At 45.1% G+C, this 14,143-nt stretch overlaps 1 protein-coding gene across 5 annotated transcripts in view; it reads left to right on the top strand.

Annotated features, from left to right (window-relative positions):
* The window catches only part of RFX4 (regulatory factor X4), a 157,452-nt gene that overhangs the window by 127,746 nt on the left and 15,563 nt on the right, over positions 1-14,143 (top strand). For 4 of the 5 annotated variants that reach the window (XM_082740566.1, XM_082740565.1, XM_082740563.1 and 1 more), the window contains 2 exons: positions 6,333-6,452; positions 6,789-6,950. In XM_082740566.1, the coding sequence (XP_082596692.1) occupies positions 6,333-6,452; positions 6,789-6,950 (282 nt within the window). The remainder of the gene's footprint in view (positions 1-6,332; positions 6,453-6,788; positions 6,951-14,143) is intronic. The other variant, XM_082740564.1, reaches the window with a different exon arrangement.

Genomic DNA, 14,143 nt, shown 5'->3' with positions numbered 1-14,143 from the left:
ATATTGACTGGAAGTCCTAGCTGATGCAATAAGAAAAATAAAAGAAATCTAAGAAATGGAAAGGAAAACACAAAAACTGCCTTTTGTTATAGATGTCATGATGGCCGACAAAAGAGTCTGCAAACTAATAGCGTAAAGAAGAATTCAGTGAGATCATTCGATTGAGTTTTTTTTTTTTTAAATCATTGGTATTCTTAGCATAAACCAGAACCTAATTAGAAAATATAATTGAGGGCGCCTGGGTGGCTCAGTGGGTTAAGCTGCTGCCTTCGGCTCAGGTCATGATCTCAGAGTCCTGGGATTGAGTCCCGCATCGGGCTCTCTGCTCAGCGGAGAGCCTGCTTCCCTCTCTCTCTCTCTGCCTGCCTCTCCATCTACTTGTGATTTCTCTCTGTCAAATAAATAAATAAAATCTTAAAAAAAAAATAAAATAAAATAAATTAAAAAAAGAAAATATAATTGAGTGTGTGTATATAGTAAGCATATACTAACATATATTAAGTATATATCATAGTATATATAAATACACACTCATATACCATTCAAAATAGCCAAGGAAACTAAAAAATACCTATAAAATAATTCTAACAAAAATTGTTTGAAGAACTTCAAAGAGAAATTTCAAAAATATTATTGAAATCTACCCTGTTCATGTTTGGAAAGAGTCAACATCAAAGAGATTGTTCTACCAATTAATACACAAATTCAATAGAATTCTAGACCAATTCTTAATTTTTTTCCCTTTGATTTTGACAATCTGATGTTAAAATTCATGTGGAAAGGCAAAATGCCAAAGATAGTAAAGACATTTTGAAGATAAAGAACAAGATGTAGGGTCTTGGTTATCTGATACTCACATTTGTTATGGACTAAGACAGTGCGGGGCTGTAACGTAGTGAGACTGGTAGAGCCGTGAAACAGAACAGAGGTGCCCAAGACAGACAGATACAAAACTTGTCTTCCCCTCATCAGATCCTCTGTTAAACAAGAGGATTGTATATATAACAGAGATGGCATTAAAAATCAGTGGATTGGGCAAATTTCTTCTGAACAAGCCTTTTTTTGTACAGGACAAGTACAAAAAAAAAAAATTAGACCCCTTGTCTACAGCTTCTGAAAGGAAACATCTCAATGGGGGGGAAAAAGACCTTAAACCTTTTGGAAGAAAACAAGGAATGATATCTTTATGATCTTGAAATAGTATATTATTTATTTTAAAAGGCACAAAAAGGACCAATCATAAAATATTTCAAAAATAAATATGTTTGGATTTCAAAATTGTGTTTATTAAGCATACCATAAACAAAGTTAAAAGATAAAAGCCACAGAAAAGAACATATTTTGCAGTGCATATAACAAACAACCTGAATATATAAGAAACCCCTGTAAACAAATTGTTTAAATACTCCAATAGAAATTCACATACCCCAATATTATTCCAATACCCCAAAGGAAAAATGAGCAAAGAATATGAATAGGTGATTCCCAGAAAGGAAAATTCAAGTTGACAATAATCATTTGAAAAGATGTGTACCTTTCTAGTAATTAGGGTAATACCAATTATAAAGAAAATAAGATAACACCTCACACCCTTCAGACGACAAGGATTATATATATATTTTTTAAGATTTTGTTTATTTGACAGACAGATTACATGTAGGCAGAGAGGCAGGCAGAGAGAGAGGAGGAAGCAGGCTCCCCGCTGAGCAGAGAGCCTGATGCGGGGCTCGATCCCAGGACCCTGAGATCATGACCTGAGCTGAAGGCAGAGGCTTAACCCACTGAGCTACCCAGGCACCCCAAGGATTATATTTCATACACTATCAGTAGGATGGTAAAAAATTTTGGTGAGCAATGGAACACCATCTCTTAAGACCGAAGATGCAGGCACTCTTGGACCCAACAGACACAAGAAAAGAGGTACAGAAAATATTCGTAAGAGTCCATTTCCAATAGTGGAAACTTACAAACAACATAAATTCCATCACCAGGAGAATGGATAAATAAAGTATGGTATATGCGGACAGTGGCCATCGGACTTGAGTTGCGTGCCTCCATGTGGATGGATTATCAAAAGCAAGTAGTAGACTGCTCTGTGAGGTATGATACCGTTTACGTCATGTGTGAAAACAGAAAACAGCACCATATGTTATTTATGGGTACATAATTATATGTAGTAAGAGTAGAACAAGTAAATACCAAATTCAAGTCAGCGATTACCTCAGGTTGAATGCCACGAGGCAGAGAAATACAATTAAGGAAAAGAACACAGAGGCTTCATCCTCATCTTCAATTAAAAAACAAATCTGATTCAAACACAGTAAAATACTAAGACGCTATAAAGCCAGGAGTTGAGTACACTGCCATTCATTTTAAAATTCTGTGTACTTTTCTATCTATTTGAAATTGTTCATAAGAAAAGAGAAATGCTTTGATGCTATGAAATGTGTTCAACTACGTTAACACGTTGCAACAGCAACAAAAATCTCCTTTGTCTGTGTCCTAATACCTTTTTCCACAGCAGACTCAAGTGCCAACTCTGTGACTTTAGGCAAGTTGTTTAAAGCCTCTGAGCCTTCATTTCCCCGATTATTAGTTGAAGATAATAATAACGCCCGCCTCACAGTGTTGCCAGAAAGAGAGCTCAGTACAGTGCATATGGTACACGGGGCTTGCGCGTTTGATTGGTTGATCTAACAGATAGTCATTGAGCCTCTATTCTGTGCCTGGCACTGTTGTGAACACTGGGTATGGAGAACAGTTGGGGGAAAAAAAAGATAAACATCTGCATTTATGGAGCTTGTAGTCTAGTGTAGGGAGGCACGTGATACAGGTTATAAAGTACAGGGAACGGTGATAAGCACTAGGGAGAGAAAGCCCAGGGTATTAGCTGTAACTACCTCTCTCCCATCTGTCTGTCTGTCTTTGATGTTTCTCTCTTCCTCCCTCCATCCTGCCCCCCCCATCTCTATCTCTTTTTCTCTCTTTCAGTCTTTATTTCCCCCTTTTCACTTTGCCCTCTTCTCCTTGCACTGTTCCTGTGGCCAGCCGCCCCGCCCCGCCCCCCACTGCCAGCACTGAACTATTTGTTGCCCAATTATCTTAATGATTGACTTCTGCTACGCAGGACCCTGTAGCTTTTGTGGAGTCAGGATCTGAGCTTTAGGTTTCTTGTGGACTCAGAGTACTTGGCACAACAGTAGGCAGGCAGCAGTAGCTCTACAAACTCATCAAAAGGTGATTTAGTTGGGTAACTGATCAGAGCCATTAAGGAAGGGACCTTGAAGCTCAGAATCCACACTTGCCCCAGAGTACTGGCCCCCCAGCCTGGATATGATGCTTCTCCCTGTGCTGTCTTGGGTAAATTTCTTCACTTCGTCAGATCTTTGTTTCCTTGTCTATAAAGGAGAAGGGTCTATAGCTGACTTCAAAGGCATCTGCCTGGGATAAAACTGCAACACCCATTTCCATTATCTAGAGTTTTCCATTCTAATTCGTCGCTCCGTGTTTCTATCTTTCTATCCTTATGGACCTTGAGCAACATTGCAGCAAATATTTTTTTCATTTTGAAGACCCTTTTAAGTATTTGATGCTGTCTTTTGACCTCTTTGGCTATATGAGCAAAATGTTTTAAGATCCTACGGGATCTTAAAACCTCAGGAGCAAAAGGGACTTTACAGATAACAGTAGTTACCATTCAGTAAACATCTAGTGTGTCCTTTTCCTCATTATGGTTAGTACTTCTGTAACCAAAACAAGGGGTTGTACTACCCCCCCTTTTAGAGAGCTATGTTGCCAAATGAGCTGCACAGAATCAGACAGTCTTAGGTTCAAGTCCCAGTTCTGCCAGTTACTAGTTGTGTGACACTGGACACTTATTTCACCTCTCTAGGTCTCAGTGTTCTTCTTTGCAAAAGGAGAGTATCACTCATCTCCTATAGTTGTGATGAGGATTAAGTGTGATAATAAATTTGCGTATTTATACAGATCATGAATCTGTCATAGAGCAAGGGCTCAAGAAGTGGCTGATTTTGTTGTTAACATTTACTAGGAGTAACTCATCCAGGGTCTAAGTCACTAAGTGGCGGAGCTGGGTGTCAGCCTGGGTGCACTGCTCCAGCGCCTGTGCTGTTACCCACAATGCTGAGCCTCCTCAGTGGTTCATGGGACCCATTTTGGAGAAGTGGATGGAAAGTTGGGTTTTAGAGGCTACATCTCTGACTTAGAACAATCTACTCCTTTCTGAATTTCAAACAGACACAACACCCTGGGGATGAAGGAATAATGTGGAAATAGTATAGGACAGGGACCCTGGCTTGAGCTTTGTGGATACCAGGACCAGAGTTTGTGGCAGGCTCTAAAGAGAGGGGGGATATAAGAGTTGGTGTATGTGACCTGTTGGGCATCCACTGGCCTCAGAGTTAAGCTGAGGATTTTCCTCTATAGTCTTCTATAAGGGTGTGTGTGTGTGTGTGTGTGTGTGTGTCCGTGTGTATGTGCAGAAGCCAGATGCAATTAAAAAGAAAATTGACAAATTCTACCAAGAAGGTGGAATTGAAAAGGAAAAATTGATGAATTCCACCAAGGAGGTTTTATCCAGTTAGCCCCTGCCCCCCCGGCCCCCAGCACCTTCTGACAAGTATCAAGTACTAACCAGCTGTGCACCTGGAGCCATAGCCCTAGCACCCTATTAGTGAGACTTGAAAAGGCACAGCTCCCAACTCAAAGGACCCTTCTGGGACCTGGTCTTTGTGCCATGAGTAGACTGAACTGGATGATCTGTAGGGGACAGGAAACAGATTTGGGGCCAGACCAAACCGAGGCAAATCCCTACATACCGCTAATGGAGGGACTCCTTTCCTGCTCCCTAAGGAAGGACAGTGCCACCTATCCCAGTCTGTGGTAAGGAGGAGATGTGTGTTAAGTGCTCCGTACAGTTTGGGCACATGGTAAGCATTCGGTAGACCATGACGGCAACGATGAGGACTATGACTAGGACAGTGATAACAGTCATGGTGGTGATGATGGAATCACAGTAGAAGTAATACCAGAGGCTCTTCCAGGTCTTCTAAAAAAGTAAACTAGAGGGAAATGGGAAGAGGAGGTCAGCTGTACATAGGTGGGTGAGAAGTTTTGGACATTTCATGGGTAGCAGAAGAGCCACATGGAGATGTCCCGTTGGGAGTTGGAAGCATGGGACTAGAGAAGAAGGTTTGGCCCTTCTGGCTCTGGCTCTCCTGAGGTTTGACTACAGCAGACATGAATCGAGCCCCTCTCACATGTGGATCATTCCACTGGCCATGGTGGCAGCATGACATGCAAGAAAAGATTGTTTTGAAATAATGTGTTATAATAGGAACATAACTACCTTATGGGGTGGTTGTAGAGATTAAATCAGAGGATATGATTTTGAGCACATAAACTGGCCCTTGGAAAAATCCCTGGGGAGGATTGTTGCCATCCCTTTTAGTAAGCAATCTAAGAATGAAGAATGCTATTTGAGAATACCATACATTCTCAATCTAGTACCTTTTTTTTTTTTAAGATTTTATTTATTTATTTGTCAGAGAGAGAGAGAGAGAGAGCACATAAGCAGGCAGAGTGGCAGGCAGAGGCAGAGAGAGAAGCAGGTTCCCTACTGAGCAAGGAGCCCGATGTGGGACTCAATCCCAGGACCCTGGGATCACGACTCTGAGCCAAACGCAGCGGCTTAACCAACTGAGCCACCCAGGCATCCCCTAATACCTTTTCTAATAACCATGTGTTAAACAGATGTCTCAGAAACATTTAAGGAAATAATTCAGTTGCAATTTTTGATTTTCAGTTCTGCTCCCAGAATTATGTCAGGTACATCGGTATAGGGAACTAGAAGGCAAAATCCCTGCCATGGACATCCTTAAAGTCCAGTCGGGGAAATAAGACACACTTGTGGTAGAGATAAAAATGAAAGATTTTTGAACAAAGTGAGTGGTGCCCAGATGAGGATGAGGCCAGTGGCTCGGCAAGGGCTCAGACGGCTCAATGGCATTTGGACAGACGGCTCAATGGGTGCCATTTTGGAGGAACCAGATTGAGCAAGGAAAAAACTCACTTGCTACAAAGTGTTAGTGACCCTTACCTGATGTCAAGCACTAGCCTAGGCTGAGGATACAGCAAAGAGGAGCAACTTTTGACCATGCGGAGATGATTATGGAGCGGAGAATGAGAGACTTGAGCAGAGCATTGGAGCCCAGTGTACCTGCGGGAGTCCCAGTGTATGGACTGCTGAGCAGGTGGAGGGGTGTCCCTGAGCTGCCCTGACTTACCTTTCTGTTCGGATCTTCTCTCATCAGGGTCTTTTCACTTAATTCACCTGATGTTTGATGACTACGTGCTCTACCTGTTAGAATCCCTGCACTGTCAGGAACGTGCCAATGAGCTCATGCGAGCCATGAAGGGAGAAGGAAGCACCGGTAAGCTGCCATTTCCCTGGGAATTGCCCTACTTGGCAACTTGATTTGTATCCTTACTTCCATGTTCTGTGTTTCTTCAGCTCTGTCTTCCAAAGAATTTAGCTATAGTTGGCAGGCCAAGTGGTGTGAAACCAATGATGTCTTCTTCTATAGAGTGGGCACACGCGTGTGTGGAATTGTCTTGCCCGCCGTGATGGTGGTGCCCAAATCATCAGAGGGCTTGAAGCAGGGGGTGACATGACACAGATGAGAAAGAATATTCCAATTGTTAAAGTCCTTTAAAGACAACTTGCCTTGACCTTTGGTTCTGAGGACCTACCCTTTCTCTACCCGTAGCAGAAGTCCGAGAAGAGATTGTCTTGACAGAGGCCACCCCGCCAACCCCTTCCCCAGTGCCATCGTTTTCGCCAGCAAAATCCGCCACGTCCGTGGAAGTGCCACCTCCGTCCTCCCCGGTCAGCAACCCGTCACCTGAGTACACTGGCCTCAGCACCACAGGTAATGAAAGGCCTCCCGCAGGCTCTGAATGCGGAGTTGGTATTTAAAGCCAGAGCTTTCTGGAAAAACGTTCTTCCCCTCAGCCCCCCCGCCCCTCACAATGCCAAGTATTTGCCTGGATTTACAGATGCCTTGCAGTTACTCATTTATTCATAGGTACATATTCTTCTTGCTTCTGTTTTCAAGTTGGCAGATGGAGTACATGATAACCGCCACCTTCCCCAACTAAGCCACTGAAATGATGAGAATGAAATGACATAAATTAATACACAGCCAATTCTTTCTTGAAAACAAGAAAGGGAGTTCTCTATGAACCAGAAATTGAGTGGCAGGCATCTCTGGAAAGTGGGGCAGCCAGAAAGTCATATGCTAAGACATGACAACCATGGCAAGGAGGGGGGGCGGTAAACAAGGTGCGGACTGGTGCTCTGGGGCTCCCGAGGAAGCCGAGACTCCCTCTGGTGGGAGGCCCCGAGGAGGACCTCACACAGGAGTGGCTCTTCACTTTAACTGAGGATGGCGGAGCAGAAGGGCCTTCTAGACAGAGGGCGGTGCGAACAGATGCACAGGGCTGGGGCGTGTGAGGCTTTCTCAGGGCACGGGAGACTTTTCAGTAGGAGGTCCGCGAAGGCATCCTGTGAGGCTAGACGTGTAAGCTGCAGTCGCATCCTGAAGGATCTCGAATGCCAAGACACGGTTCGGAAAATTGAGAAGAGGTGATGCAAGGATAATAATAGCTAGTTGCTAAGGTCCGGTGTCACTGCGGTAGTTGTCTCACGAGAGATACTTGCAGTGTCTCTCACTGCAAGGTTGTGGCGGAGAAGTGAAGGGGGAGACAAAGCTTAAGTCCCTTGTTCTGGGCACCGCACTCACTCAGCCATTCAACAGATGTCCTTAAGACATTGCTCATGAGACTTGTGGAAACGAGACTGTGGCGGTGGCATATTCAACACGTGTTCGCTAGTGTATGATAACACGTGTGTGTGTGTGTGCGCGTGCATGTGCCTCCAGAGCAGCTCATGTGGCTGCTGTGGGATCAGAGGAGGTACGAAAGCCAAGAGTGCTTTGCTAATAGTGAGGTTCGATCCAGATAGAAGGGGTTACTCTGATTAATGCCTAGAAGGTGGGGGCGACGGGGAAGCTCTGGATGCCAGAGGAAGCCGCGGTCCTCTCCCTTCCCACCTGAACTCTGGCAGGCAGGAGGGAAGCCAGCAGTAGAGAGGGGACATGCCAAGGCAGTCTTAGAAGCTGACAGAGAACCGACAGGAGAGCAATGAAAGGCAGAGACGACCTTCTGCTAGATGGGCCCTGGGTCGGGCTGGGCCAGCCGAAGCGCCAGTCCTCGCAGAGTGGAGGGCTTCTAAGACAGTGATGATCCGTTCGTCATCTTCCCTTCCAAACCTGCTTAACTGTTCTCCCCATTACCCAAATCGAAATCTGGGAGTCGGCTTCAACTCTTTCCCTCAGCTCCTGCATTCGTTAGGTTAAGGTTAGCTAGGGTAAGCTAAGCCACTGTAACAAACAGATCCAAAAGTTCGAGTTAACACAGGAGAGAGCAATTTCGTGCTTAGAGACAGTCCTGGCAAGGTGTTCAGGTAGAGAGGAGGCCCTCTTAAATGCAACCATTTGGAAACACTTGGTCTTTCGGTATTAGGTTGCACCACACCGCAAGGCAGTGGTTCTCAAAGTGCGGTCTGGGGACCAGCAGTCCCAGCTTCTCCTGGGAATGTCTTAGAAATGCTCGTTATCAGGTCCCATCACAGACCTTCTGAATGAGAAACTCTGGGGGCGAGGCCCACAGATTGGCTCACCACGCCTCCTGGTGACTGGGATGCACACCAGCTAGAGGCCCACTGCCTTTGGGCTTTGTCAAGTCTGCAACCAGCTGACGGAAAGAGAAGGTGGGTGGGGAAAGGTGAGCGCATGCGCTCAAAGCTGCACCTTCCGGGCCTGCAGGGCGTGCGGGTCCCTTCCACTTCCATCCCCCCAGCGAGGACTCACTCACAGCGGCTCATGTAACTGCAGAGAGCAGCTGGGAAACAAGGCTCCTTTGACCTGTTTCTTCCCCTCGCACCGTCGCGGCGTGTTCAGGTCTTCCCGCACCTCTTGCGGACGTCGAGCGGATTCTCAAGCTGGTGACCTGCCTCTCCTCTTGTCTGTCCACATTCTTGCTGCCCATTGCACTGGTTTCCCTCAAAGTGCAGCGGCCGAGTCCACCACCCCAAACTCGGGCCTGTGAACAGGCTCGTTCTCCAGTCGCTGCTGGAGCTTACTTTTATCCTAGTTCTACTTAGAATTATTTTCAGAATAGACTAGGGACTAAATCGCATGGTTTTGAAGACCACATAAATAGGGTGAGATTGCCCTATTTAGGAGGTTGTGTTTTACCCATTCGTTTACCGGTCCATCCGTTTCTCTACCCATTTATCCAATAACTATTTCTCCAGTGGCTTCTATGTACTAGGAACTTCAGATCCTTGCCTCCTGGGACGATGTTATTTAGAGGTTTGGGATCTGATGGGTGCTAACTAGGGCTGATTTGGGAGCAGGGAAGGGAGGAGCACAAAGGGAGGCCGTGTATCTGGAGGGTCTGTGAAGACTGGATAAGGCGAGAGCAGGTGGTCTGGGCAGTACAAAGACCTGGAGGCAAGAGACAGCATGTCTTTTTCAGAGAAGCTAAAGTATATATCCTAGGAATCTTCTATTAATTCCTTCCCTCAAGTCTCCTTCTCCAGAACTAGCGCTACTCAGGGAATGAGCAGGTGCTTAAGTGCCTATCGGGTGCCTGCCCTCGTGTGCACTGTGCCAGGGGCGGAAACTTGCCAAGGAACTCAACGTCTTTTGTCAGGGACTGCTAAGGAGACTGGATTCTTCAGAGTATTGTGAAGGAAGGGGGTCAGAAACTGGCATTAGATAGATCCTTAATTTTGCTTTGGGTACACAGCTGGAAAGCGCCCTCACCTTCCGTGGGAATTTACATTCCGCCATCACATACATGTTTACATGGATGCACTTGGAATCGTGCTTTGTCTCCACTTTGAGGAAGAAGAACACGGCCCCCCTCCCCTAACGCTCCCATTTTCCCTCCATCCTGGGCTGTTGTAGCTCCTGCTTAGAGGCTTGGGAAGAGGAGCCGTAGGGGAAAGAACCACCTTAGTCACGGGGAGAGAACTCTGAGCCCTGTTCACAGCTCTTTAGCTACTCGGTGGTCCTTGCCAGGCTACAGCATGGGGCAAGGCAGGAGCCAGGATGGTAAGAAGGGCTCTCAGCCTCACCCCCATACCCCCGGGAGACACACGTGAGCCAATCGGTGACAACGTCCTTATTGTGAAAATAAACAGGGAAACCATGCACACCAGACAGTCGTGCGTTGTGGAGCAGGAGTGGTTTGTGGGGGGGAACTCTTTGGCAGCGCGTCTAGCCAGGACACTGTGAGGCAAGAAGGGGACAGGAGGGCTGCGAAGGCAGAATGTCCAGAATCTCTTCGTAATTCTCGTCCGGCTAGTGGGTCTGCCTGGCTTTCCTCATAGCACTGGGGAGGCCTCGAGGTGCGGCAGGTGTGACCGTCAGACCCACAGGAATATCGTAAATGTGTTCAGAGATTTCTGTGCAATGTGTTCAAGAGTCATAAAAGTAGCTTCTTAGAAATACAAATGTGAAACAGGTTCTCTTCAGATGATCGTAACCTTTGAAGATTTTGGCACATTCCTGCTTTGTTCTCAGACATCTCCAGGGAGCATTAAAAATGTCATCCTAGATAAAACTATGTGTAATATTTTTCCCAAGCACCACTTTTGAAATATCCCACGGCTAAATTGGACTGGATCTTGGCATGCATGTGGGTCATGGTCTTGGAGGAGACATAAACATAATTTCCTAACAACACGGATGGTTTTATAGATCTTGCATTATAAAACACATGTATCCCTGATATATACCAAAGTATTAGGAAATGTACTGTGGTAGGTTTCTTAAATTTGGGGACTTGGGCAAATATTCCATTAACCAATATTGTGAATTGGAAAACAATTATTGTATATCTTATAAAATGCATTTGCCATGTTTCTTTTTTTCTTTTAACAAAAAGTTAACTCAACATATGGTCTTCATGCCCAGTTAATTTTTATTTTCGTCTCAAAATTACTGGCTGATTTATATACCATGACTTTCCAGAAAGTATCTGAAGTGATTAACAATTAAAAAAAAAAAAAAAAGAAAAAGCATTTTTTTAAAAAGACCCAAACCAGAAAGTAAGAAATAAAGAAGTGGGGAAAATTAAACAAAACAAACCACCCCCGCTAAAAACAGTTTACTAATACATTAAATGAAATTGTAAGTGACCTAGTTATTTTGCTGGGTCTCTAGCATTTTCTGGATATCATCACTCAGATGTTGTACATATTATCAAGTTCGAGTCAGAGTCAAGGCCAATCAGGTGTCTGCAGTTCTTCCACATATCAGTGTCTCACTGTTGATGGACACTTCCCCATTTTTCAGCTGTGAAAAAGAGAACGGTATTATGTCTGCTTGGTGAGCACAAAGAGAAAATTAATTCATTGCACATAATCTCTCGGCATCCTTGGTACAAGCTCTAGTGAATACAAAGTCCTTTATTATAGATAATGAGTTATGACTTACTAGGGAAACAGCCGCTCTGCTTATCTATGGCTTTGTGTCGATCTATGTCCGTACCTACATGTATTTCTAAAAGTGTTTTCTTAGGACTGTTTTCATTAATTGTTTTTAAAGGGGTGGAGGGGGGTGTGGAAGAAAGTGAAAGGAAAGGATATGGGGCACCTAACATGGAACCCGATACTGGCTGATTTTGATTGGGCACGTTCAAGTCTACGGCAAGGCCATGATAGGTGACTGGGTAAAGGTTTCTATTTCAACAGATTTCCACAAGGTGAAAATCTAACCTTATTTATCTGTTTTCTTCCCTTACTTTGTGAGCTTGCCGCCTCACTTTTGGCCCAGCAAAGGTCAGAAACCTTCATTTTTGTTAAGGGAAAGTGGCTCTTTTCCTCCTCAGGGGCGTGGCAGGTGGTGCCACACTGACCAGCCCACTTAACATGACATTGGGCTGCAATTCTTTAATGTCATTTAACGCAAACTGTAAAGCTCCCACTCCATCCCTCTGAGGCCTCGGAAGGGCTCGAAGACCTGGTTTATGATGTCATTTGAAGTATTCCCTCCTTTAGCAATGACAATAAAAGTTAACTATTAAACGCGTGTTTTCACCTTCCCACCATGGTTTCCCTGTGCAACAAAACCGGCAAATTAAATCACTGAGATTCTAGGATCCCTATAGAAATAAAGGCAGATTCCCTACAAATGGCCTGAGCTGTAGAACATCTGGCCTGCCCAGCTGCATTTTCTCTCCGGCGGTTGAGGATATAACAAAGCTAACTGGCCCCTACTCTTTCCAAATAACAAAAGCTCAGTTATGCCGAGGGGAGCTAAAAGGAATGGGCCACGGGGGCCACCGCGTCTCCGCCCCAGAGCCCATGATGACTCATGGACACATCTTCGAGTTGTCCCTGCCAGCGAAGGCCTCCTCCTCCAGCCCTGCTGCTTCCTCTGTCGACAGGAATGGAATTAGGAAACATAAGCTGGGCCTGAAAACAAATTGCTGAATCTCTTCTTGACTTCACTTCATCGGGTCTTGGCTTGGTGCTGAGGCCTCTGGAGTTGCTCGTTCATTCTCCTGTTGACTTTTTCTAGGCCTCGTCTGTGTGGTGTCCTGGGGGCACAGAGTGATAAGAACAGGCAGAGGTGCTGACTTCGTGATACTTAAATCCTAGTGGGTAAGGGGATTCAATCCAGAAGTAAACTACCAGGTCAATAAACCATTTCAAACGCTCATAACAAGAATGAGAGTGTGCTAGGAAATGGTCAGAGGAGGCCTCTCCGACCCGGAATATCAGAAAGGGTCAGCCACATAAAGTCTGGGGAGAGGGAAAGATCATTCTAGGTCATAGGGAACAGCATGGGCCCAGGCCTGAAGCAGAGAAGAGCCTGTCATCGTGAGGACTGACTGCTGTGGCTACCTAAGTGGAAAGTGGCAGCCGAGGAAGCTGCGGAGGGAGGCAGGTCCAGAGGCCGAACCAGCATCTCTCTCTGGGAAAGAATCCCGGTCAGCTCTGTCAATGAGATTTTGGCCAGGGAGCTACTGATAAAGTCACCCGAACAGCTGAGGTTTTCAACTTGAGCAAGTATTCTCCTTAAGCACTGTTCCCTGGAGGATGGGGAGCCGGTGGGGTGAATATACCTATGAAGTCTTTTCCTGTCTCAGTGTTGAAGGTTATACCAAATGTTTGCTTCGTAGCAAATGCTGTAAGAGGACACCGTTCAAACAGAATTTTCTGTGATAATGGCAATTTTTTTTTTTTTTTTAAATCTGAGCTAACCAAAGCAGTAGATGCTGAGCACACAGGGCTACTGAGCACTTAAAAGGTGGCTAGTGCAATGAAGGAACTGAATTTTTTTTTTATCGTATTTTGTTTTAATTAGTTTAAATTTTAAGAGCCATCTGTGGCCTGTGGCTACTGTCTAGGCAGCTCCGGAATCTAGACATACTTAAGGGAGCTTATTTTTCAGGAAGGTACTAACAAAAGGCTTAGGTTAGATCAAAACCTGAGCAACATCTGTGATGGTTCATAGAATCCTTGCAGGGGGCAAAGGTTCAAACAGTTTAGGTCAAGATCTGAAAGAAGGCTACGGCCAGGTAGCCTGAAAAGTAGCCTGAATTTTCTCAAGTCTGTACCAAATCCTTACAACCTCTGATCTTGACGGGCCCGCTACACGCAGTGTGCGTGACCGGAGGCAGTGGCTTAGAGAACCTTGCGACTCAAGAGTGTGGTCCACAGACCAAGAGCATTACCATCGTTTAGAAGCTTGTTATAAATGCAGAATTGCTAGCTCAGCTCCCAACCTGTTGAATCAGAATTTGCCTCTTAACAAGATCTCCAGGGATTCAAAGGCACATTCAACTGTGAGAAGCCGCTGCTGTTGTGGAAAGGCTTTGGAGTTGGGCAGAATCTGGGTTCAAATTTGAGTGAGTCTTGGGCCACAACTGTCTCACCTGCGAAAAGGAGGTAAGACCACCTACCTCAAAAGGTTATTGCCAAAATTCAGTGAGTTAGTGTATTAAAAAGGAAAGTAGCTTGAGGTCTGGTTTATGTTGGATGATT

This window comes from Mustela nivalis (assembly GCF_964662115.1).
Source record: "Mustela nivalis genome assembly, chromosome: 7".
In the NCBI taxonomy this organism is placed as follows: Eukaryota; Metazoa; Chordata; class Mammalia; order Carnivora; family Mustelidae; genus Mustela; species Mustela nivalis.
The sequence above is the reverse complement of the archived record's forward strand: the minus strand, read 5'-3'. Positions and strand labels throughout refer to the sequence as shown.